The 24,077-nt window shown below is 34.9% G+C and overlaps 2 protein-coding genes across 7 annotated transcripts in view; one reads left to right on the plus strand and one right to left on the minus strand.

The window, feature by feature from the left end:
• FAM81B (family with sequence similarity 81 member B) overlaps positions 1-1,694 on the plus strand; it is a 58,463-nt gene extending 56,769 nt beyond the window's left edge. Inside the window, exon 10 of the mRNA XM_024746944.1 lies at positions 1,561-1,694. Coding sequence (XP_024602712.1) covers positions 1,561-1,694 — 134 coding nt within the window. The remainder of the gene's footprint in view (positions 1-1,560) is intronic.
• Positions 1,695-5,726: 4,032 nt separating this feature from the next.
• Positions 5,727-24,077, minus strand: part of SKIC3 (SKI3 subunit of superkiller complex) — an 87,915-nt gene continuing 69,564 nt past the window's right edge. For all 6 annotated transcript variants that reach the window (XM_024746967.1, XM_024746964.1, XM_024746965.1 and 3 more), the window contains 6 exons: positions 20,786-20,901; positions 18,705-18,863; positions 15,025-15,177; positions 10,126-10,256; positions 8,228-8,351; positions 5,727-6,524 (listed from right to left, as the gene is read on the minus strand). In XM_024746967.1, the coding sequence (XP_024602735.1) occupies positions 6,450-6,524; positions 8,228-8,351; positions 10,126-10,256; positions 15,025-15,177; positions 18,705-18,863; positions 20,786-20,901 (758 nt within the window). In that variant the 3' untranslated portion in view covers positions 5,727-6,449. The remainder of the gene's footprint in view (positions 6,525-8,227; positions 8,352-10,125; positions 10,257-15,024; positions 15,178-18,704; positions 18,864-20,785; positions 20,902-24,077) is intronic.

Below are 24,077 nucleotides of genomic sequence, written 5' to 3' on the forward strand. Positions count from 1 at the left end.
TTTCCTAAATATCCCATAGAATGTCAGCATACCACCAGAAGGTGGGTGAATATGTAGATTCCCTTTCTCATTCACACTTGGCAGTGTCACAGGCTTGCCATTGCTGTGAATTTTTTTTTTTTTTAACCAAGATCATAGAATCATAAAACTGTTAGACTTGGAAAGTCCTTGGAGATCATCAAGACCTGATTTGTGGGTATATCATGAAATTAGGAGCCTAAATCAAATGTCCCTCATTGAACTGCAGGTAACGAGCCTGGATAGTTGTCAAACTGGAGACCTGACCTTTAGAAGTAAGAAAGAGAGATGAAGAAAGTCCAGTATAATGACTGCTTTTCTTCTTAAATAGGCTAATGGCAGCAGTGTCAAGCTGAGCTAACATCAAAGAGGATTAATTTGAAAGGCTCATCTAATTTGTCAAAGGGAAGGACGGGGGTTGGAGAGGGTGTGGGGACAGGTGCTGTGAAGCAACCATCTGTTCCGAGCCACAATTCTGAGAGAATTACCACGAATCAGAAGGTTCCTTTATGAGAGGCAGCCCCAACTCATTCTCTGTCCTCTAGATCTCAGAAAAATTCATGGAAATGGTCCTGTTTGGAGATGCCTTGGAGGTGTCTTAGAAAGATATGATCTCAATCTGCCAGATGTTCCAAGCATATAAGGAACATTTCCTGCCTAGAAATCAGACCCTCGCCACCCTTCCCCACCAACTTCCACCACCGAATCAAAAGAATGAATTATCTGGCCAGGAATCCTGCCCCAATTGACCATTCTTTCAGGGCCCTTCTTGTTACTTAGCTACCAGAAGTTGAATTTACTCATTCTAGTATAACTCCAGGATGAACTGAAGATCAATTGGCAATCCACCTGTTTCTGTGTTTTACTAAGTGTGAGTTTAGCAAATGAGGACTCCCAACTAATGGTTTGCTCTTTTATGCCTTTAATAAAAATGTGTTGAGAAATGACTCTGTGAAAGCCTCCAGTGAATAAGATATGGGCTGTACCCTATGAAGCTTGAGGTCTGGTAGGCTGTGGTCATGAGTGGCTAGACTTGCATAAGAGAGATACAAAGTGCTGGGGCCAGGGGCAGGGGAGCAGCCAGCAAGGGACCACATTCCTTAGGTCCTTCAAACAGGTTGCTTTCAGAGAAGGTTTAAAATCTCATCTGTGGCCTTTATCTTCAATCTGGTAAGAAGAATAAAAAAAGAGATCATCCAAATTTCTTGTCAAAGTGTATAGAAAGAAGATATTTTAAATTTCTCTCTTGAAATATAGAATTATTTCATTATGCAATATATTGGGATGGAGGGGAAGGACAGGAATTGAATTTTCACAATGAAGCCAGATATAAGTTGAAACACTGTTGCTAATGCATCTTCATGACATACAAGAAATAAATTATTGTACATTTTTAGACTGGTCTTAATGGAATTTAATATGCTTTGAATTAAACAATGATCAATTATGGCAGGATTGCTGATTAGCAACTTTTGTTAAAACGTTTAAAAGTTCCAATGCGTTGTTTAGTTTCAGTATACCTATTTTCATATCCTCTTCTAGGATTTAAATCGATTCATGACTCTCTCAACTCCCTCCAACGAATACAGAAAACAAAGATGGATTTAGAGAAATATAAAGTACAGAAGGACCTAAAGAAATTGCAGCGTAAGATAGTGCAACTCCAGGAAGTATAAACTGCCCAGTCATCTTCCTTTTCACCAGCCAGTGGAGTGGTTTGTTGGCAAAAGTTGGGAAGAAGAAAGCGAAAATCTCTGGGATGTTTACTGCTTCTATTTCTTACCACCTTTTTAAGGAGATGAATGCACCAGGAAACCCAATAAAGCAAAGAAGCTTTATTATGTCATTAATTTATTAGTGAAAAAATTAAGGAATTTCTTTCCATACATGCGTTTTATATTTTTATTTGCCCACAAATCTGAATGCTGTACATAAACGAGTGAAGTAGGCCTGGTGTAATATATTAAAGAATGGCAGAAACTGTGGAAAATTGGAGACCACTTACCTAAAAATAATAGCAACTATGCAGTTCCAGTCCATTATTTACATGCATAAAATTCATTATTGCCAAAAATTTTAGTTTTCAAAAGAAACCAGAAATCTGATTTTATATGAAACCATTTATAAGCATTAGCAACTAGTGCAAAATAGTTCTTAAACTGTGAGGGAATGTCTGTAGGGCAGATAACAGTCAAATGAACTGTCAGACTGCAACTTCTCATCCAGAGGTTTTAGTTTTCTAACAATTCCAATATTTATAGCAAGTCTAACTTATGCATATTTAAAATATTGATTCATTGTACTCAATATGTATCAGAATTACGAGCAAGTAAGAGTTAATGATGTAAAATAAAAGAATACAACCGTTTCCATGAAAAACATCCAATATAATTTCATCTTGGTGCTAAATTCAGAAGCACTTCAAAAACACTAATTAGTTTCCCATAAAATTAAAATATATCTAACTTTTGTAGATATAAATGTTAAATTGAGAGCCTGGTATTGGGCAGTAAAATCATGAAAAATAAAAACAAACTATTCATGTCTTGCACTTTGTAGAGAAATGTGTACTCTCATATTATTGGAGAGTCTACAAATTGGTACAATAATTTAAAGGGCAATTTGGAAACATCTATTAACATTTTAAAATGTATATAAACTTTGACCCTGGAATTCTACTGCTAGAAATATATATTGCAGGGGGGAAAAGAATTCCAAAATGTGGAAAGATATATGAACAAGGATGCTCATTATAACACCATTTCTTATAGTAAAAAAACTGAAAACTACTGAATTAAAAAGAACTGATTGACTAAATTAATGATATCACCAACAAAAAGTGCTATCCAACACTTAAAAAGAACACAGAAAGATATCCAAGATATGCTCTTAAGAGAATAAAGCAAGTTGCAAAGTTAAATGGATGTGATCCCACCTGTGTCAAAAATATTTTAAAATAAGTTAAAATACACATACTACAGTGTGCAAAGAAAAAAGTAAGACTTTACAACAGACTAGCAGTGACTGAATTATGAAAAATTTTGCTTTCTACATTAAGCAATTATTAATGCTTTTATATTATTACAATATAATATGTTTCCAGTAAAAATATGTTTTAAAAAACCACCACAACAACAAATATACTACGGGGCTCAAAGAGTAACTCTTTATAATAAACCAAATAAGTGGTTGCAGGAAGGGTTAAATTAGAAATTCACACAGATCAAGAGCCAAGTCATCTCACTCAGACCCACATTTATTCTACCCATTTAGCAACAAAAGCTGTGATGATATACCATAGATAGGAAAAAAAAAAGATGTTGATGCATTTTTTTTTTCCTTGTAAGCAAAAATGCTCTAACTCGTAATTCAAATAATAGCGCAAGATCAAGGCAAAAGCTTTCCTAGAATGGTTACTTTGTATTGGTGTTGACAGGGTAAAACCATGTAGAACTGAATGTAATGCAAGCGAGTAGGTGCTCAAAGGATCCTCTGCTAGAATTCTCTTGCTTGGGATCCCAAGTTGGGGTGTTCAGAGGTTTGCAGACTCTAGATGGCCTGAGAACTATGCCTAGTGAGAAGGTGGAGACACATTTTGTAGCGCCTAAAGCCTATACAGTTTTAATTTGTTGCTGATATCCTGTCCTGATGAGTGGGCACAGTAGTATGTAGGAATATTCCTGGAAGCCATTGCTACCTCAGGACAGCAGCAACTTAACTCCAAACAGAAGTGACTGTGAACAACATATTAATCTATATAACCCTCTAACCCAAATGTATCCCCAACTGAACTTCCCTTTAGTTGGATCCAAAGATGTCCACCGCCACTCCAGGGTCAACTGACATCAGCAGAAGAGGGAGTGGAAAGAGTGGTCTTAATCAATGGACTTACTGAAGTTAAAATACAAATTTTACAACACGTAAAGCTCATGTAAGTGAGGGACCCTGGAACTCAAGAGCCATCATTTCACAGTAAATTCACCTCTGCTTGGACGACCAGCTGAGCACTGGGTTTCCCTCTTTTTACATTTATTTTGTCACAGATCCAAAAAGATGATAAAAATGAACAATTCCCCTTGAGAAGCTCAATATACATTGCGCTTTATCAAACACCAATACTTAGTCCTCTGGGAAATGTGAGACTTCTCCCCCAACAAATACAGGAGAATGTCTGAGCATGTTCAAAGTATTTTGCTTCCCTATTGAAGATGAAGGACAAATCCCTCACCTTATGTTACCCAGGTAACTTCCTTCTTGGCCCCATTGTGAGGTGGATGTGCTCACCACCTGTGAGCCAGGACCGCAATAAGGCTCAAGGTCAAAGAAATAGCATTCCCAGAGTGCTCTGGACACGATCAGCTCTCCCCTTTCCTGCAGAAACTCACGAAACATCATCTCACTTCTATGGTGTCACCAATAATATCAGCAAGTAGCATCCAAAAACACCAAGAAGGAAAAACTTGATCTATAATATACATGTTTTTACCTTATAAATGGGGCCTCTGAACTTTTTTGAGATACTACTTTTTATATTTTCATTCATTCATGTGCTAGGCACTGGGGATACAATACAGAACAAAATAATCATGGACCCTGCCCTTAGGGAACTTATAGTCTAGTGGAAAAGACCAACAATCAAACTTGCAAATACTTGGGCAAGTAAAGGGTGTGATGGGAGCACGTGGGAGAGGCATTCAGCATAAACATGGGCAATCGGGCACAGGGGTCTTCCAGAAGAAGGGGTATCTAAATCGAGACCTCTAAAGTATAAAGAGACGTTAGCTGAGGGGAAGGGGCTTGATTGGTAAAGGTCGGGGCTCAGGCAGATGGTGCAGCCTGAGCAAAGGCCTGGAGACCAAAAGAATGGGGCCCATGCCAGGAGCTGAAGAAGTTCAACACGGTCAGAACCTAAAGCGTGTATGGCTGGAGGTGGGTCAGCAGGAAAGAGAACACTGGAGACTTTAGGGGAGTGGGGTATCTGATCACAAAGAGCTGTGTTAACTCGTGTTGAGGAACTTGGGCCTGCAACAAAAAGAATAAAATGCCTAGGAAGAAACCTACCTAGGGGGACAAAAGACCTGTATGCAGAAAACTATAAGACACTGATGAAAAGAAATTAAAGGTGATACAAATAGATGGAGAGATATACCATGTTCTTGGATTGGAAGAATCAACATTGTGAAAATGACTCTACTACCCAAAGCAATCTACAGATGCAATGCAATCCCTATCAAACTACCACTGATATTTTTCACAGAACTAGAACAAAAAATTTCACAATTTGTATGGAAACACAAAAGACCCCGAATAGCCAAAGCAATCTTGAGAAAGAAAAACGGAGCTGGAGGAATCAGGCTCCCTGACTTCAGACTATACTACAAAGCTACAGTAATCAAGACAGTATGGTACTGCCACAAAAACAGAAATATAGATCAATGGAACAGGATAGAAAGCCCAGAGATAAACCCATGCACATATGGTCACCTTATCTTTGATAAAGAAGGCGAGAATATACAATGGAGAAAAGACAGCCTCTTCAATAAGTGGTGCTGGGAAAACTGGACAGCTACGTGTAAAAGAATGAAATTAGAACACTCCATAAAGGGCATTTTGTAAATTAAAATAAAATAGGAAAATGTGCTTTCATGTCTTAAAATCTGAAATTATACCTGATATCGATACTATAAAGAAAACAAAACAGCCATTTCTTTTTTTTTTTATTTAAGGAAGTTCATCTTTTCATCATGATTGAAGGAACTGCATGATCAGTTAAATATTGTCAGCATTATTTTCCAAAATTTTTCATTAATGTTTTACATGCAACCTTACACCTGAGTGTTTTGAATTACATAAACATATCCATTAGCAGTCTAAGATTCACCGAACATTTATATTATGCTTCTTCAACAGAATCTAAGATGAACCACTAGTAAAACAGATTATAAGATTATCTGGATTTTAGATGAGTTGGTCTGCTGAACTCTAGAATTCACAGAAGGAATTAAATCTTTGAATTTGTTGTTTAACAAATACAATTCTGCATTGTGCTAATCTCCTTTTGCATATTATTTAGCAAATGGCTATTAAGGCTTTATTGTAAGGGATTACCAAAAAACAGTCCTATGGTGAACCATGCAAGATAGAGAAAATAATGATTTACAAATAACTAATGAACAACTAAGGGAACCATGGTTTTTCCTTTCATTATAGACTTCTCAAAATCAAAGATATTTTTCAAATTAAAGTTATATTAAGAGTTTATGGAAAATTATACCCCTAGCTTAAGAACTTAAACATCTTTAGATTTAAAAAAGGAATGGATGATTATAACTATAGTTTTTTAAATGTTGCTTTGGGGAAAAGTCTTGATTCTTTGTTTCATTCTCTCTAATAGCTTTTTCTTTGCTTGTTTACTATAAAATAAAGCATTGTTATTGTGAGGACAATTTCTGATTCAGTTCCAGTGCTCTTGTATCTCCATGAGTTTTGGCATTGTTTACCAGCACCTGTGGGAAATTATATACAGGAAATGTTAGTATTTTCTTTATTAACAATACCTACATTTAGAGTCATAGAAGCCAAGTAAGCCAAAGGGCAGCAGGCAATATCAAACTACACAAGAAAAAGTGACTATGTGCAAACTTTCTGTCATTTTTGCTGAAATAAACTGTTCTAACAAAGCTAACATCAGAGATAAGCACAATTCACTCAAATGCTCAACAGTACAGATGTCAACATTTTGATTGTTACCACTGCATAAAGTTAAAGGTTTTGTTTGGAGGCTTTGGTTTACAATACTGTCACCTTTAAACCCTCACCCCAAAAGACCATTTTATGCATAGAATTGTTCAAATGACATTGCTCTCCTTTAAAACCACAGCTTAGGATCAAGGCTTGGGTTCTAAGCTCTATTAAGAACCTTTCCATAAGTTTCATCAAGTCCACAAACTAGAAGCTTTCATTTTAGTTTATCATTTGATTACTAAAACATTTTTTGGTTGTTCATTTTCAAACACTGTGAAGGATCCGAGATGTTGCTCTATCTGTAAGCTAACAAGTTAGCTTTCATGATGGGACACCTGGGTCAGAGACAAATGTCTTTATCATTCATGGTGTAGCAAACGACATGAGTATCAACATATTTGCATCTGTTCCCCTCCTAAGTCTCAAAGGGGTGACATGGATGGATGCATATAGTTTCCCACATACACAGTGGGTTGACAAAAGGGGAACCTTAGATTTAAGCCTAGGCGCCTAGGAGACTTGAATCTTTTAGAATTGGCAGTAAACATGCCTATTCCTTGCTCTGGAGGGAGACACTTATCTCCATCTCCCAAGTCTGGGGGTGTTTAAAAAAGGCTTCTCCTTAATTTTCATTGTGTTTTTAAAACTCTTGGCTGAAGTTATAAGAATTTTAACCCAGTACATGTCATACAGACTCTACCTTTTTAAAAAGAATACACACACACACACATACATTTAACCCTTGAACAACATGTGGATTAGGGATGAAGACCCTCTATATGCTCAAAAATCCATATATAACTTATAGTCAGCCACCCAAATAGGCAGTTCCTTGGTATCCATGGATTCAACTAATCAAGGATCGTGTAGTACTGTAGTATTTACTCTCGAAAAAAATCCAAGTGTAAGGGGACCCACACCATTTATTTAAACCTGCATTCTTCAAGAGTCAACTGTACATGTTTATATATTTAGAAACCAGACCCATCCCACAAGAAGTGGAGTAGAAATTGTCATATGAATTTTACAGAAAAGACAATAAGAAGTAAAATAGTCTTTCCAAAGATAATATGAACATTCCATTAATTTCTGCTACTTCTAAACCTATCTTATCTATCTATTTGCCTCCACTGCAATGGTCATAAGAAATACTACAACCAGAACCCACAGCCTTCATCTATCTTTTCTTATGCTACATAGCACATCAGGAGAATATATTTCCTACAGGTTAAATCAGTGGTTCCCAACCAGGGGTGGTTACACCTCAGATATTATTTGGCAATGTCTAGAAGACATTTTCAGTTGTTATAAGCGGGGTGGAGGAAGGAGGACAATGGTACTGGCATCTATTGGTTAGAGTGGTTAGGGATGCTATTAGACATCCTACAATGCACAGGATAGCAACCCTTAGCCCTCACCCAACAAAGGTCCAAGATGAATAACTTTAATAAAATCAATGCCTTACATCAATGAGCTCGTAGTCATTTTTGGCATGTAAGTGTCTCAGAAGGTACCAACGTGCTGTTGAAACAATAGATTTGGGATACCCAGGCTGATACACCACTCTCTCTAAAAGTCGCCGTGTCTCTCTGGGAAAAAGATACTTACTTTCAGTCCAAAGCATATAAATTAATATAAGATATTATATATACTAGTCTCAAACACACATTATCTTTCTCATTCTTTTGCAGACAACGTGCTGATTACTTCATGAATTTTTTCATCCATGTAATGAAAAAGGTAGTAATAATGGTTAACATTTACTAAGTATTTATTGTGTGCTACGTAGTATGCCAAGTGTTTTACTCATATGGTCACATTTAACATTCACAACCTTATAAGGTAGGTTGCTGCTATTATTCTCATTTTACAAATAAGTAAATTAAGGCTCTTTCCAAATAGAATGGGGAAACGACCCCTATTTCATGAGCACTTCTGACTACTCTACTTCTAATCCCTCTTGAAGGTAGACAGAAAATAAATAATGCAAAGATAATACAGAGTGGAACAAGAAGAAATATTTAACATCTACACTAGAGGCTAAGTGTATAATATCAGGCTTTCAGTATATATTTTTAAGAACGTGTACAATACATGAACCTATGTAATAACAGGCTGATTTACAGTTGTGTTCTAATTTTTTCTTTCCAAATTTACTAACATCTATGGCTCCAAACACTTCTATATGGGTAGAAACAACACAAATTGTGGTAACTTCAGAACTGCTGAATAGGAAGATTTTGTAGGTAGCAACTGGTTTGAAGTAGGAGCTAAAGAAGAACATGCCCTGAAGATGCTTTTACATAGGAATCACATAGTAAAGCACACTGCTTTTTCTTAGACGGTATGTTTATTTGAGCTGATTTTGGGTGGTGATAAAAATTATGGGAGGTGCTAACAGAGATTACAGGCAATTGGGGGTTAAGGCTCTCTAAGTCATGTATACTGAGCTTCGGCAGAAAGAGTTCATTAGGAAGTTCACATTATAGCCTAAAACATTTCTTGGTGAAATTAGTCATATAAGAAGTGGCAAAAATAAATAAATATCAGTAAATGATGCTGGAATTGCTAATTAGTCATAGGTCTTATCTCTCCCTTCACTCCTATTTTGTGGTATTGATGTGACCTTTGCCACACATTTATATGTGTTAAGCTCTATGTCTACAATTCTTATTCTGTTTCAGTAATATATGCTCCTAAACCATTGTTTCACTTATGCTTTGTATTATGTGTGATATCCATTAGAGCTAAATATTCTCAGAATTTAAAAATATTCTTGCCTGTTTTTTCATCCATATGACTTTTAAGTAATTTTCTTCAAATTTATTTCTGACCTCATCTCTGCTTCCAATAAAAAGACTGTTAAAATTTAAATTTTATAACTTAAAATTTTTATATTTAAATCTGTGAAGCTTCTAGATTTTCTAGATATAAAAACCACATTATTTATAATATCTCTGCCTTTTTAATATTTATTACTTTTTTTCATAGCTTATTGCCTTGCAGGAATTTATGTCAATCTAGCCTTCAACTTGAGCCTTTTGGGTTTTGTTTGTTTCTAGAATCCACATTTACATTGTTGGCTCACCCTAAAACAGTGAAGAGCAAAAATTCCAAGGCCTTCTTCACTCAAAATGCTGTCATGCAAATCTCTCATATTCTATATCTGGGTACCAAATCACTCTTTTTAAGTAAGACTTTATTTTCTTCCTTACTGGGTTACTAGAACCAGCCTTTCCAAAGTAGAAACATATATATGAATAACATCAAAGTTTGTTAAACTAATTCTAAACCTTTGTTTTGTAGAAGTATTAAAAGTGAAGAAACACTTTGAAGAAAAAAATGAACAAAGATTCTTCATACCTTGCTCCCATTTTGCGTTTGAATTGTAACAAAGCTTGTAAAAGGACAGCAAGCGGACAAAAGCAAAGTTTCAAGGCCTCAGTTGTAGCTTCTTGAACCAAGGATGGCCAGTGATCACTGGAAATATTAGCCTATAAAAATAAAATATGAATATAAAATCATTAAACATTTGACGCATTTATTTTTAAAATAAATCTATTTATTTATTTTTGGCCACACTGGGTCTTCGTTGCTGCATGCGGGTTTTCTCTAGTTGCAGTGAGCAGGGGCTACTCTTTGTTGCGGTGCATGGGCTTCTCATTGCGGTGGCTTCTCCTGTTGCGGAGCACAGGCTCAAGGCACACGGGCTTCAGTAGTTGTGGCACACAGACTCAATAGTTGTGGCTCACAGGCTCAGTTGCTCTGCAGCATGTGGGATCTTTCCGGACCAGGGATCGAACCCATGTCCCCTGCATTGGCAGGTGAATTCTTAACCACTGTGCCACCAGGGAAGTTCTGACATGTTCACTTTAAAAAATGTTATCAGCTCTTATTTGTTGACTGCCTACTTGTCTAAGTTGCCATGTAAATGCTACAGGGATAAAAATTCTACAAAATGATGAAAATCTGATTCCTGCCCTTATGGAACTACAAAACAAGGCTGACAGGGATTAAGGAAGGTTTCAAAAAGGAGATATCACTTTAAAAACACTAAAATATTTGCTAAAAGAAAATGCACTATTCTATTACATGGGTGAATGAAATCTATCAATTACTAAGCCTCTGGTCTACCAAATATACAAAACTCAATTTAACGTGATTCTTTAACTGGTAGTGTATAAGTTCCACATTTCAAAAATTATCTAAGGAGAGAAGAAAGACTGAAATGAAATACGTTAATAAAATCCCAATATAGGAAGAAAGGTGCAAAGCAGATCAGAGATAAATCAAAGTCATCAATTCTGAAAAACATTTTAAGAATTTCACTTTATGGGGAAAATGTTAAGATAGCTATACATTACTTAGGTTGCAAACTTTAGTTTGTTATAGTATGTACTGACTCAGAAATAACATAGATAAGTAGTTCCAAAGAAACAGTAACTGCAAACAAAATGGTGAACACTCTACTGAATTACGTAAGGAAAAAAATGTATTTAAAATCTTCCATTGAAAACCTCAAATTGTAACCAAGAATTCATAATTACAGGTATCTAGAATACACATTTTAATAAAGTCAATATAATGAGTGAATACACAGTCACTTTCAAACACTAAATTATTTTTTTAAATGTTAGAGCAATAAACTCTGAGTTCAGCACAGGCAAGAGTAATTTGTGTAACCAAGGAAGAGGAAGCCATAGGGATAATGAATATGAAAACAGAGATCACAGATAATGAGGCATTCTCCATAAAGACGGGAGCAATGGCACCTTGGGTACATCTGGAAAAGAATGTAAGGCAAAGCCCATACTAATAAAATTACTCCTAATATATTTTTAAAAACTAATAACACAAAACTCTAACTGGTTGCTTTTATAATGCACTCTTTAAATTCCAAGAATTCATATAAAGTATTCCGTAAGGTTAGCCCATATTATGATATAATAGTTTCTATATGTAACTGGTATACTAAACAATGTGATTAGAAAAATAAGTATATTTTTGTCTCCCATTATGTTTTTAAAATTTATTATATGAGGGAGACTTTTCCTCATATAATAAGGATGTAAATGACAGTAGGTCCCATGACTCTGACATCCATTCACAAACACGGTCTTAATGAGAATGTTCTCTTTTCAATACGGCAATCTTCATTCAAAGGTAATATTTACATCCCACTCCCATCTCCTCAGCTCCCAGCTAGGGTATGCTTACAGGGAGCAGCATGTGGCCTGCTCCTCCGCCCGACACCCCCACCTTTCCTTACTAACTGTAGTTTCAGGAACCAACTGAAATATCAGAAGTTTGACTGATGCCATCATACGATGATGCTCTTTAGGCCTGACAGATCTTTAAAGATCTTTTTCTCATCCAGACTTTCCCTAGCTTTATCAGAGACTCTCAACTTTACGCATAGTCTCTTATTGCAGGACCAGCTATGAAATCTGTGGGGCTCAATGCCAAAAAACAAAAACATGCAGGGCCCTTTGTTACAAAATGATTAAGAATTTCAAGATGGCAGTTGCAGAGCGTTAAACCCAGTGTGGAGGCCTATGCAGGTGCACAGGATAGGATGCACACCCACGAAGCAGTCCTGCTCAGCTGCAGTTCCACTAATCTGGGTGAATGAACTATTCCACTTACTCTCCTCACATGCTATGGCAATCTGGAAACCTTTAGCTTCCTTTCTGCTAGATCCCATCATTCCTCTAGGTGGCTCTACATGTCAGGATCTAAGATAATTCCCATGGCAGTCCACTATCTCAGCTGGCATCACTCATTCCTGGCCCTAACAAGCTCTAGGAGCACTGCTGACCCCACGCTGCAGCAACCCTCCTTCACAAGATGGAGGGCATCTTGTACCCAAACATACACTCCTACACACTTTTGGGATTCACCCACTGCTGACCACTCTGTCCCAGAAGCATGCAGTCACTTTCCAAAACATGAGCAACTCTTCCCAGCAGGTGGAGAGCCAAATCTTCAGAGGCATGTGTCAGATACCTGTCCATGTGCTTCTAGACGTGTGCCTCCAGGACCTCAGAGGTCACACATCAAAGCCTCGCTCTCTCTGGCAGCGAGACTCCCTTCCTCGTCTGGTGGGCATCTGTGTGTGGAAACGTGCCAGGGGGACGACAGGGGAGGCAACAGCTTTCTCCAGAGAGATTTCTTCACAATCCTCCAACTCTGCTCTTCTAATCCTTTTATAGCTTCCTTATAGGTTACTCTTCTACACACTTCAGAAATCTGTATCTTGGTCTGATATTTCTCTTTGGAATCTGATATTTAATATCTCAGGGCAAACTTTCAGTTTAATAGCCTTTTCATATATTATTACACATACAATAGCTTCTCTTAAAACAGTCTAATTTTAATATACCCATCCTCTGCACACTGCCAGCTCTTTACCAGAGAAATATGACATCACCTTATAATAATTGCTGGGTATCAAATCTTATAACAAGCAAATTAGATGTGGATGGTGCTTTAAAGTTTACAAAGGCATTTGTAATGTTAACTTCATTTGATATTCCTAATACCTAGGCTAAGTAGGTATTACTACCTCCACTATTACCAAAAAAGGTTGGGGGAGCTCTAGACAGCTTAATTGGCTGAAGTTTTCACAGGCTGTAACTGGTAGAACCAGAACCAAGGCTCTTATAGAAAACACTTTTGTGATGGTAGTAGTGGTGGGGCAATGGGGGCAGGTATACCTGGGTATTACTAAATTGTAAGCTAATTTTCCCATCTGTAAAATAAGGTTCTTATGAATATTAATGAAGTTAATATGTATAAAGCACTGTAACAGAACCTAGCACAGGCTAAGTGTTCTGCATGTTTGCTATTATTATTGCTATTTTTATTTTATTTCAGGGCAGATTTAATTTCCCAGCATGAAGAAAAAACAAACAAAAAACCACATCACTAATAATATTTAACTAACAAATAATAAGTTAGACTAAAAGGGTATCGACTTCTCCAGCTCACATATTCAAGAGCATTTATAGGTGCTACATGTGGCTTCCATAGCCCACCGACTGCCAATGTCACAAAGACTTTTGTTAAATATAAATATGAGACAAACAAAACAAAATGTTTGGTGATCTAGAATTACCATTAACCACCATTTCTTTCCAGCCAAATCATCTCAAATTTGACTACCATTACTATTAGTCTAGTCATTCAAAAACCATTGGTGGAGGAGCTCCTATATATAAGGCAGAGTGGTAAAGCAAAGATGCAAAGATGAACAAAACATGGCCCCAACCTAAGGAACTCTGAAACGTGCTCCACAGTAATAGCACCAAAGCTGAATAAATTTCCTAATTCTTATATTTCTTTGGCAAAATGTCTAGTTAAAGCAAGTAAATAACGTTGGCAATGGACTACTATGGCAAAAGCATGAGTTAATTCAGGCCTGTCTAGGAAATTTCTTCCAAAACAAAAAATGACATTTTATCTTTTAATTACAGAAATAACATGCATATGATAAAAAATTCAAACACTATCAAAGGATATAAAATGAAAAATTCTCCTCCACTATCCCTTAAAGACCCCTAAGTACTATCCTCCAAAATAACTGCCATTAAATTTCCTTTGTATCTTCTTGTATCTTTCCATGTGCCTATTAGCATGCACACATGTACACACACACACACACACACACACACACGATGTAGAGATATATATTCTTAAAAATATATACCACACACATATACACTTGAATAGCATATCATACACACTGTTCTGGAGTTTGCTCCTCCATGCATCCACTTAAATATTTATCTTGAAAAGTTTTCCACACTAGTATATATGACTTCTAGATTAATATACCTACCTTGGTATCAGAAAACATATCAAGTCAAAAATTACAAGAAATCCCTTACAGAATGTCAAATTGAACTAAGAAATGACTAAAATGTTAATTATTGGTATCTTTGTCACTGATGAGTAGCTGGGTTCATTCTAACTTAAATCACCAAGAAACAAAAATGTATATTCTGCCATAATTCAACTTTTAAAATTGCAATCTTTGTTTTCTCCCCCTAAACACTGACAGTGTCCTGCTAGAGTCTATAGGTTTATGTTATGTTACTCTTATGTCCATCAAAAAGCCCAAATACAAAGTCTATGAAAAGACCACACTAGAAGGTGATGAAACGATAGGAACTCAATGGAATATCACTATGTAAAAAGCTTTTATCTTAAAGAAAAATAAAAGAATCAATTTTTCACATCATAATTATAACATGATCTTACCATGCAGACTTCTAATGCAAGCAGTGCTAGTCTCAACAGGCTTGAGAGTTTCCCACTCCAGCTGCCCTGTTGGGATGCTACTTGTAGACTCTTCCTATAACACATCTCTGCAGCACCCATCATTCCTTGGGACTGATATATGTGTGCCAGCCACTGAGGAACAGCAAGAGAAAAGAACCCAAGAGATTTTAGTTTCGTACACAGTCTACTTCCAACAAATTCAATAAACTTTGATGAAACTAAATTTTTAATTTAATTATTGATAAATTTTGTGCCTCCAAATCAAAAATCACAGGTCAAAAAAGGGGTAGCCATCTTGCCCATTCTATTGGCAACAGCCACATCCAGTCTGAAGCCTTAAAAAGTCTCCCAAGATGGCAAGTCAGGAACAAAATCAAAATGCAATATAATTTTTTATACATTACAGATGTAACATTTAACATTTGAAAATCAATGCAATCTACCACATTAACAGAATAAAGACAAAGAAGCATTCTCATAGATGGCCCCCATCCCAAATCCACTCATTCATGATAAAAAACAAATCTCTCTTGACAAACTCAGAAAAGAATTTCCTTAATCTGAAACATAATTTGGACAGCCATTTTAGAATCTGATAAATACCTACAAAAACCTAAAGCAAAAATTATAATTATGAAATTACAAATGTTTTCTATCTGAGGTAGAGAATAAGACAAGAATGTTCCCTTATCACCACTCTGCTTAACACTGTAATTGAGGCTCTATAAATAGTGCAATAAGGCAAGAAAAGAATTTAACATAAAAATATTAGAAAGAAAAAGTAAAACTTCATTATTTGCAAAGGACGTGATTGTGTATACAGAAAACCCAAAACCATTTCAAAAGAATAAGTGAATTTAGCAAGGTTTCTGGAAGGTCAGTATATAAAAATCAACGGTATTTCTAAATGTTTGACACCAACATACAGAAAAAAATACCACTTGCAATGGAACAACAAAAAAAATCAACTACCCGGAAATAAATTTAACACAAAAATGTAAAAGACCTCTATTGCAAAAATTTTAAAACACTGCTGAGAGAAATTCAGAGCTTAAACAAGGAGGAATATAACACATTAATACTTTGTCAATTCTCCCAAAATTAAACTATAGATTCATGTAATTCCAATCAAGATCTCTGTAGGACTTTTGTTTGGCGGGGAGAGTAAGGGTAATTGACAATTTACATGTAAATGCAAAACACCTAAAGTGATTGAGACACACTTGAAGGAAAACAAGAAAGTTGGAGGTCTTAATATTACCTCCACATATCAAAACTACTTATAAAACTATAAGCAAGAATAAACAAATAGGTCAATGAAAAAGAAGGAAAAGAACAGGGAGCCTTAAAAGACCTAGTCACCTGATTTATGACAAAAGCATCACTACAATTTAGTGGGGACATAATGGTCTTTTCAAAGGATGGTACTGGGACAATTACACATCCATATGGAAAAAGATGAACCTTGACCCTGCAACACTCACAAAAATTAATCCAGTATGGATCATAGACCTACATGTGAAAGGTAAAACAACAGTTTCTAAAGAAAAACAGAAAAATATCTTCATGAACTTGGAGTAAGAGTTCTTGAGTAGAACACCTCAATAACGCATTAGCCATTAAAAAATGATAAATTAGACTTCATTAAGATTAAGAACTATTCATCAAAAAATAATATTAAGAAAATGTTAAGCCAAGGTGCAGATGTGAGAAAATATTTGCAATACAGATATCCACAAATGTGTCTGTATCCAGAAAATATGATTCCAACAATTCAGTAAGAAAACAGCATATGAAAAACTACAGTAAAGAAAAGGCAATTTAAAAAGAGGAAATCCAAAGGTCCAATAAGTATATGAAAAGTGGCTCAACAGCATTTGTCATCAGGTAAATTCAAGTTAAAACCACCACAAGATACTATTACCTACATATCCTTTGGAAAGGGAAAACAATAACCACCATCTGGCAATATCAGCAATTGGAATGTTCATAATTTGCTGGTGGGAACGTAAACTGGACATCCATTTAAAAAAACCATTTGACAGAATCTACTAAAGTCAATATACACATACTCTATCACCCAACAAAAGGCATATCCCAGAATGGACACAGCACCATTAATCATAATAGCCAAAACCTGGAAACACAGTTGACCCATGAACAACAAGGATGTAATTATAGTCAGCCTCCGTATCCATGGTTCCGAGGATTGAACCAACCATGGACTATTGAAAAATATCCACTTATTAGTTGACCTGTGCAGTCGTGCAGTTCAAACCCATTATGTTCAAGGGTCAACTGTAATCCAAACAGTAAAAGGGATATTTTACAGTATATTCATAAAAATAAATGAAAAAAAACTATGGCTTCATGAATTTCAACTAAATGAAACAACTAAATGAATTTCACTGACGTGATGTTGAGTGAAACCAGATACAAAGTGATACTCCATTTATATCAAGTTCAAAAACAGGCAAAATTAGATAGAAGTGATAGAAGACAGAATAGTGTTCCCCTTTTCTTTTGGACGTAGGGGGCGATCACAAAGGGAGAGCATGGGGAAGGCAGCTAGGCTGCAGAAAATGTTCTATATCTTGATATAGGTTGTGGTTTAAAAGGTACATACATATAATGAGTATAAGATTTTTACACTCTTTTCTTTGTGAATTATATCACAGTATAAAAGAAAACACATATACTATCTCTAAGACTTTACCTACTGTATAATTTATCCTTTAATTTTCCCTTTCAGTTTGACAAGGTGTTTTTCCCCTTGATAAAGAACATGAGATCATCAATATCCAGTTGACCTTAGAATTAAACTATCTTAACTCTCATATGGCAAATTTACTCTGAGAGGGAAAAAAGCACCATATTTCTTCAAGGATTAGAGTAAACAAAGTGGCTTAACTTGCATAATCCAACTATTTTACACCATTAGATAATCTTTTTAAGCAGGACATCAAAACTGTTGACATAACAAAAGATCACAATGAAGAACTGTAGTAAAATAAGCTTCTGTAAAACCTATATCAAAAAGTCCCTTGATACTATCTTGTGGTACAGAAAGAACTATAACAAATTGAGTAAAGTAATTATATGCTTTTTGTATTTTACTATCAATTAGAATAAAGTACACAGTGATCATTATGTATTTGTCCTTGTGGTAAGCAGAGCCAGCTAAAAGGGCAGACAGTCTATTGATTGAGGCATCAGTCCTGAAAAGAACTATTTCTAAAGGCTAAAAACCCATTAAAATCTTGGATATAGGTTACCTGTAAAGTAGCTAAGGAAAAACTACACACATCCCCTCTAAAGACAGAGTTAAACACCATTATGGTAACTTTATCATAAAATGTTTGTAACACTTAGCTCTCTTACACCAATCCCATGTAAAAGACAGTATTTTCAACACTATTTTAAATGGAGAAAATTTACAATCAACAATGTTAAAAGCTTCGAAGCCGTGCAGCAGCAGATCCTAAATGAATATTCAACTTCTTTAGTTTCTCTAACCACAATACCCTTTAAATCCTGAAAATGAGAGATATACAGTGAATCTAAAGGCAAAACAAAAATGTAGCATACCCCTGACCTCATTTAATATCACAAAGCATTTTAATTCAGGACTCACATAAGAAAAGAGAGAATTTATTTACCTGCCAAGCTGGAACAGAGGTTGAGTTGGACATGACTGTTTTTTGCAGCTCTTCAAGTACAGCATCTGGGAGAGGTTTTTGTGACTCTAAGAGTGGTTTACATTGAACTTGTCTCAAAAGTAAGATAACAGCTGGCTGATCAGGGTTACTTTTTAAATTCTAAAAATCAAACCCCAAACAGAAATACATCAAACAGGTTCTTAAGTGTTAAATGTAAAAGGCCAATAAGTTATTCTCCATATTGAAAAAAAACCCCTGACTTTAACCTTTTCTTATTAAAAAGTAAACAACAGCAAAAGTCAACAGAACACTGAACATCTTGGGAATACCAAACTCTACACTTAAATAAGCTCTAAAATCAGTAATGCTATTACTGTAGTTTATAAGTTGTTAATCTTAGATTTAGTATGTCCCTTTGACTTGGTTTATTCTTAAGTGATATCTTGAAAAATTTAGGTACTACATATAAACAGCTGAACTAAGAAAATTAACAGTGAAAGCTAAAACTAATCCTTATTGGAAGAAACTTAACTTTTTTTTTTTTTAATTAATTAATTTATTTATTTGGGCTGTGTTGGGTCTTTGTTTCTGTGCGAGGGCTTTCTCTAGTTGTGGCAAGTGGGGGCCACTCTTCATTGTGATGCACGGGCCTCTCACTGTCGCAGCCTCTCTTGTTGCGGAGCACAAGCTCCAGACGCAAACTTCTTACACACTGGGAGTAAGAGAAATGACCCATTTACCCAGGCCATTTATTTATACCTTAAAACACATACACACACATATAAATGTATTGTGTGTGTGTGTGTGTATATATATATATATATATATATATATACACACACACACACAATATGTGTATGTTGTATATGTGTATATGTGCGTGTATATATTATATATGTATATACATATATACATACAAGAAGAAGTTAAAGAGATTCTCTAAACAAGTCCTTCCACTATTGTTTTAAACATTTCTTTCTTTATTGCTTGTCTCTCAATGACATAATTCTTTATTTTCTATTATTAGGTCATAGTCCTAAATGTCCTTATTTCTGAAATGTGACTGCTTTCTTCTAAGTAAGAGACTGGGACATTAAAATGACAAGGAAAGGTTCATAAAAGTATCCTTTATTCTGTCAGAGGGAGCACGAAGCAACTGTCAATTTATGCTTACTAAACATTCACTGTATTATACTAAACTGTCCTGAACCTAGATGGAATTTCTTAAATAAAAGAGAAAATGTATTATTCTGATTTTCAGAGAATTCAAGGACCAAAGGGATCTTCAAAGATCCATTCTTCTCTCTCTGTAAAATTTATATTGATCTTTCAAAAAACATTTCTAGAAAGACACCACCTTCTCCCTGGTAAGCATTTATGAAAACAGATGTTTTCAGGAAAAAATGATGTTTAAAACTCCCCTTATTCATTAAATTATTTTTGAGTTGGTTTACGAAACTGATTTGTTCATTCAATAAATATTTACTGAGACCCTACTATGGGTTAGGCAAGGTGTAAGAATTTATTCACACAGCCTACAATCCAGGTAGGTAAAAACTGACTACTCAATAGTTCCCGTCACCCACTTAACAATCCCCACAGTCATTCTACATTGTTCAGAACTTTGGAAAAATGTAGGGGTACTGGAAAACATAGCATTCTGAAGAGAGTAACTAGAAATCAAAGGAAAATACTGCTTCCATAATGGTGCCAAAAAAAAAAAAAATTATTAAAACCTTGAGTCTTAAGAGTCAGAAAAATGTGAGCTCAAACAGGAACTCCATCAATTTCTACCTGTGAACTTCTGTGCAAATTACTTACCCTCTTTAAGCCTTAGTTTTCTCACTTGTAAAAATGGGGATAATAATAAATACCTATGTCATAGGATTGTTGTGAAGGTCAAATACAAAGTACTAAATGTATTAACTAGCTTACAGTAAGTACTCAGTTAATATTGGGTATTATTATCATCATCATCACCACCACCACCACCAAATGCTCTTTAAATAATGTGCATTCTATTTTTGAAGTTATTTTCCAAGTAGGATAAGAATCCATGAAACTCAATTCCATAACAATACCTTTGTGCAGAGGGCTTCAGCTTCAGCTATTCTTCTTGTGTCTATTAGACCAGTGACAGCTTGGGAGAGAGACCACTTTTCAAGAGATTGGTTGTAATTTTCAAAGAATTCTTTGTCTTTATTTAAAAAAAAAGTCAATGTTACATTTTTCTGCAATTTATAATGTGTTCTCAGAGAAGTAATCAGTTGTTAAGAAGTATTAAAATTAAATTACCATGCATATACAACTTTTACACATACCACTGGAATACCATAGACTATCTCAACGTGAGACAGGTTTCTGCAAAGTTTCATAGCAGGAACATTTACAGCTGAATAACTTAAGACTTTATATACTTGTGACTTACATTAAAAAACATCACTATCTTCAGTAAAACTGAAAATACTTCATTGAAAAAAAGTAAAGATTTGTTGCAATATAATTGACTTATGATAAACTGCACATATCCACATATTCAAGCTGTAAATCTGATGACTTTTGACATAAGAATATATCTGTGAATCATCACTACTATCAAGATAATACACATACCCATCATCATGAAAAGTTTCCTCCTACTACTTTGTAATCACTTCTGTCTCCAACCCATCTCTCCTCCTTTCCTCTGTCCCCAATCACTAATCATTTTCACTCACAATAGATCAGTTTGCATTACCTAAAATTTCATATAAATGTAATCATAAAATATAAACTCTGGCATCTTTCATAGCAGCTAACGTGGTACATTACATTCATTTTCAAATATTAAAGCAACCTTGCATTCCTAGAATAAACCTCACTTGATCATTAAGTATTACTCTCTTTTTTATGTGTTACTGGATTTGAATTGCTAAAGTTTTGTTATAAATTTCTACATCTGTAGTTCTGTAGTTTTCTTGTAATGTCTTTGTCTGTCTCTGTTTTGGTATCTGCATAATGCTGATCTCATAGAAGAAGTCAGGAAATGTTACCACCTTTTCAATTTTCTGGAAGAGTTTGTATAGAATTGGTATTATTTCTTACTTAAATGTTTGGTAGAATCCATCTGGTCCTGTAGTTTTCTTTCTAAGACGATTTTTAACTATAAATTCTGTGTCTTTAATAGATATAAAGCTATTCAGTTTATTTCTTCTTAAGTGAGCTCTGTATCTTTTAAGGAATTTATCCATTGTATCTACATCGCCAAATTTAACGGCATAAAGTTCTTCTTAAGATTCTCTTATGAGCCTTTTAATAGCTATAGTGTTGTGCCTTCTTTCAATCCTGACAATGGTACTCTCTGTTTTTTTCCTGATGCCTGGCTAGGTTTATCAATTTCATTGATCTTCTCAAAGAACTAGATTTTGCTTTTGTTGATTTTCTGTTTTCTATTTCATTGATCTCTACTCTATTTTCTTTTCTTCTGCTTACTTTGGATTTAATTTCCCCTTCCTTTTTCTAATTTCTCAAGGCACAGCTGAGATCATCGATTTGAGGCCCTTCTTATTTTCTAATGTGGATATGTCATGCTAATATTTTCATATAAGCAGTGTTTTAGGAGTATTATAGAATTTTATATGTTGTTTTTTCATTTTCATGAAGTTCAAAATATTTTCTAATTTCCCTTCTGCCATATTCTTTGACCTGGATTATTCAGAAGTATGTTATTAAGTTTTCAAATATTTGAGAATTTTCCAGATTTTTTGGTTATTGATTTTTAAATTAATTCCATTGTATTAAGGTAACATACTTTGTATGATTTGAATCCTTTTAAATTTACTTAGACCTGTTTTATGGCTCATAATATGATATATATGGGTAAATAGTCTGTGTACACTTGACAAAAATATGCATTCTGTTGTTGTTAGGAGAACTGTTCTATAAGTTCTAACTAGGTCAAGTTAGTTGATAGTGTTTTTCAAGTTTTCAATTATATCTTTACTAATTTTCTGTCCAGTTGTTCTATCAATTATCAAGAGTGTTGAATCTCTATAATTATGAATTTATCTATCTCTCCTTTCAGTTCTGTAAGTTTGTTTCATGTATTTTTCCATAATTTTTCATTTTTTCTACCTATTTTATTGGGAAATACAACACAGATTTTATGTGTTTTGAAGCTTTGCTACTGGGTGCCTAAATTGTCCTCTTGATGAATTGATTCCAATGTGAAATGACCCTCCTTATCACTGGAAACATTCTTTGCTCTGAAATCTTAATTTGTAGGAAATTAATGTGGCCACTCCAGCTTTCTTTTGACTAGTATTGGCATGGTATATCTTTTTCCATTCTTTTACTTTTTAGGTCATTTTTGTCTTTTTATTTGCATCTTTTTAAAATTGATGTATAGCTGATTTACAATGTTTCAGGTGTACAGCAAAGTGATTCAGTTATACATATACATAAATATATACATATAGATTCCTTTTTAGATTCTTTTCCATTATAAGTTATTACAAGATACTGAATGTAGTTCCCTGTGCTATAAAGTAGGTCCTTGCTGTTCTTCTATCTTATATATAGTACTGTGAGGTTATTTTGGTCTTTAAATATAGATTTATATTTTGTTTATGTTTCTTTTAAGCAGTATATAGTTAGCTCTTGCTTTTTTATCGTCTGTCAATCTGTGCCTTTTAACTGGGGTATTTAGACCATTATACTTAACTTGATTATTGATATGGTTGGGTTTAACTCTATTGTGTTGTTTTCTCTTTATTCTATGTTCCCTTTTCCTCCTTTTTGTATTACATAATTCCATTTTTTCTTTACTGTCTACTTTAAGGTTTAGAGTATTCATCTTTAACGTGTCACAGTCTACCTTTAAGTACAGCTGACCCTCTGTATCTATGGATGTGGAACCCATGGATATGCAGAGTCAACTATTACTACATCATTTTATGTAAGGGAGTCGTGCATCGGTAGATTTTGGTATCTGAGGAGGGTCATGAAACAAATCCCCCACAAATCCTTACAGATGACTGTAATATTATACCACTTCACTTACAGTATAAAAACTTTACAACAAAATACTTCCATTTTCCCCTCCTGGCCTCTGTGCTATTGTCATATGTGCGTTAAACAGTAAATTACATGTTAAAGAGATTTCTATCGTGTGTCACTTGTGGATCTGTTTCTATTGATTGATTCTTCTCATGATGGGTGGTATTTTCCTGCTTATTTGCATGCCTATTAAGTTTTAACTGGATACCAGACATTGTGAATTTTACCTTGCTGAATGCTGGATATTTCTGTATTCCTGTAATGTTCTTGAGCTTTGTTCTGTATGCAGGTAAACTCCTTAAGCCTTATTTTTAAGCTTTGTTAGATGAGAATATA

Source organism: Neophocaena asiaeorientalis, unplaced genomic scaffold (genome assembly GCF_003031525.2).
Source record: "Neophocaena asiaeorientalis asiaeorientalis breed wild unplaced genomic scaffold, Neophocaena_asiaeorientalis_V1.1 scaffold550, whole genome shotgun sequence".
NCBI lineage: Eukaryota > Metazoa > Chordata > Mammalia > Artiodactyla > Phocoenidae > Neophocaena > Neophocaena asiaeorientalis.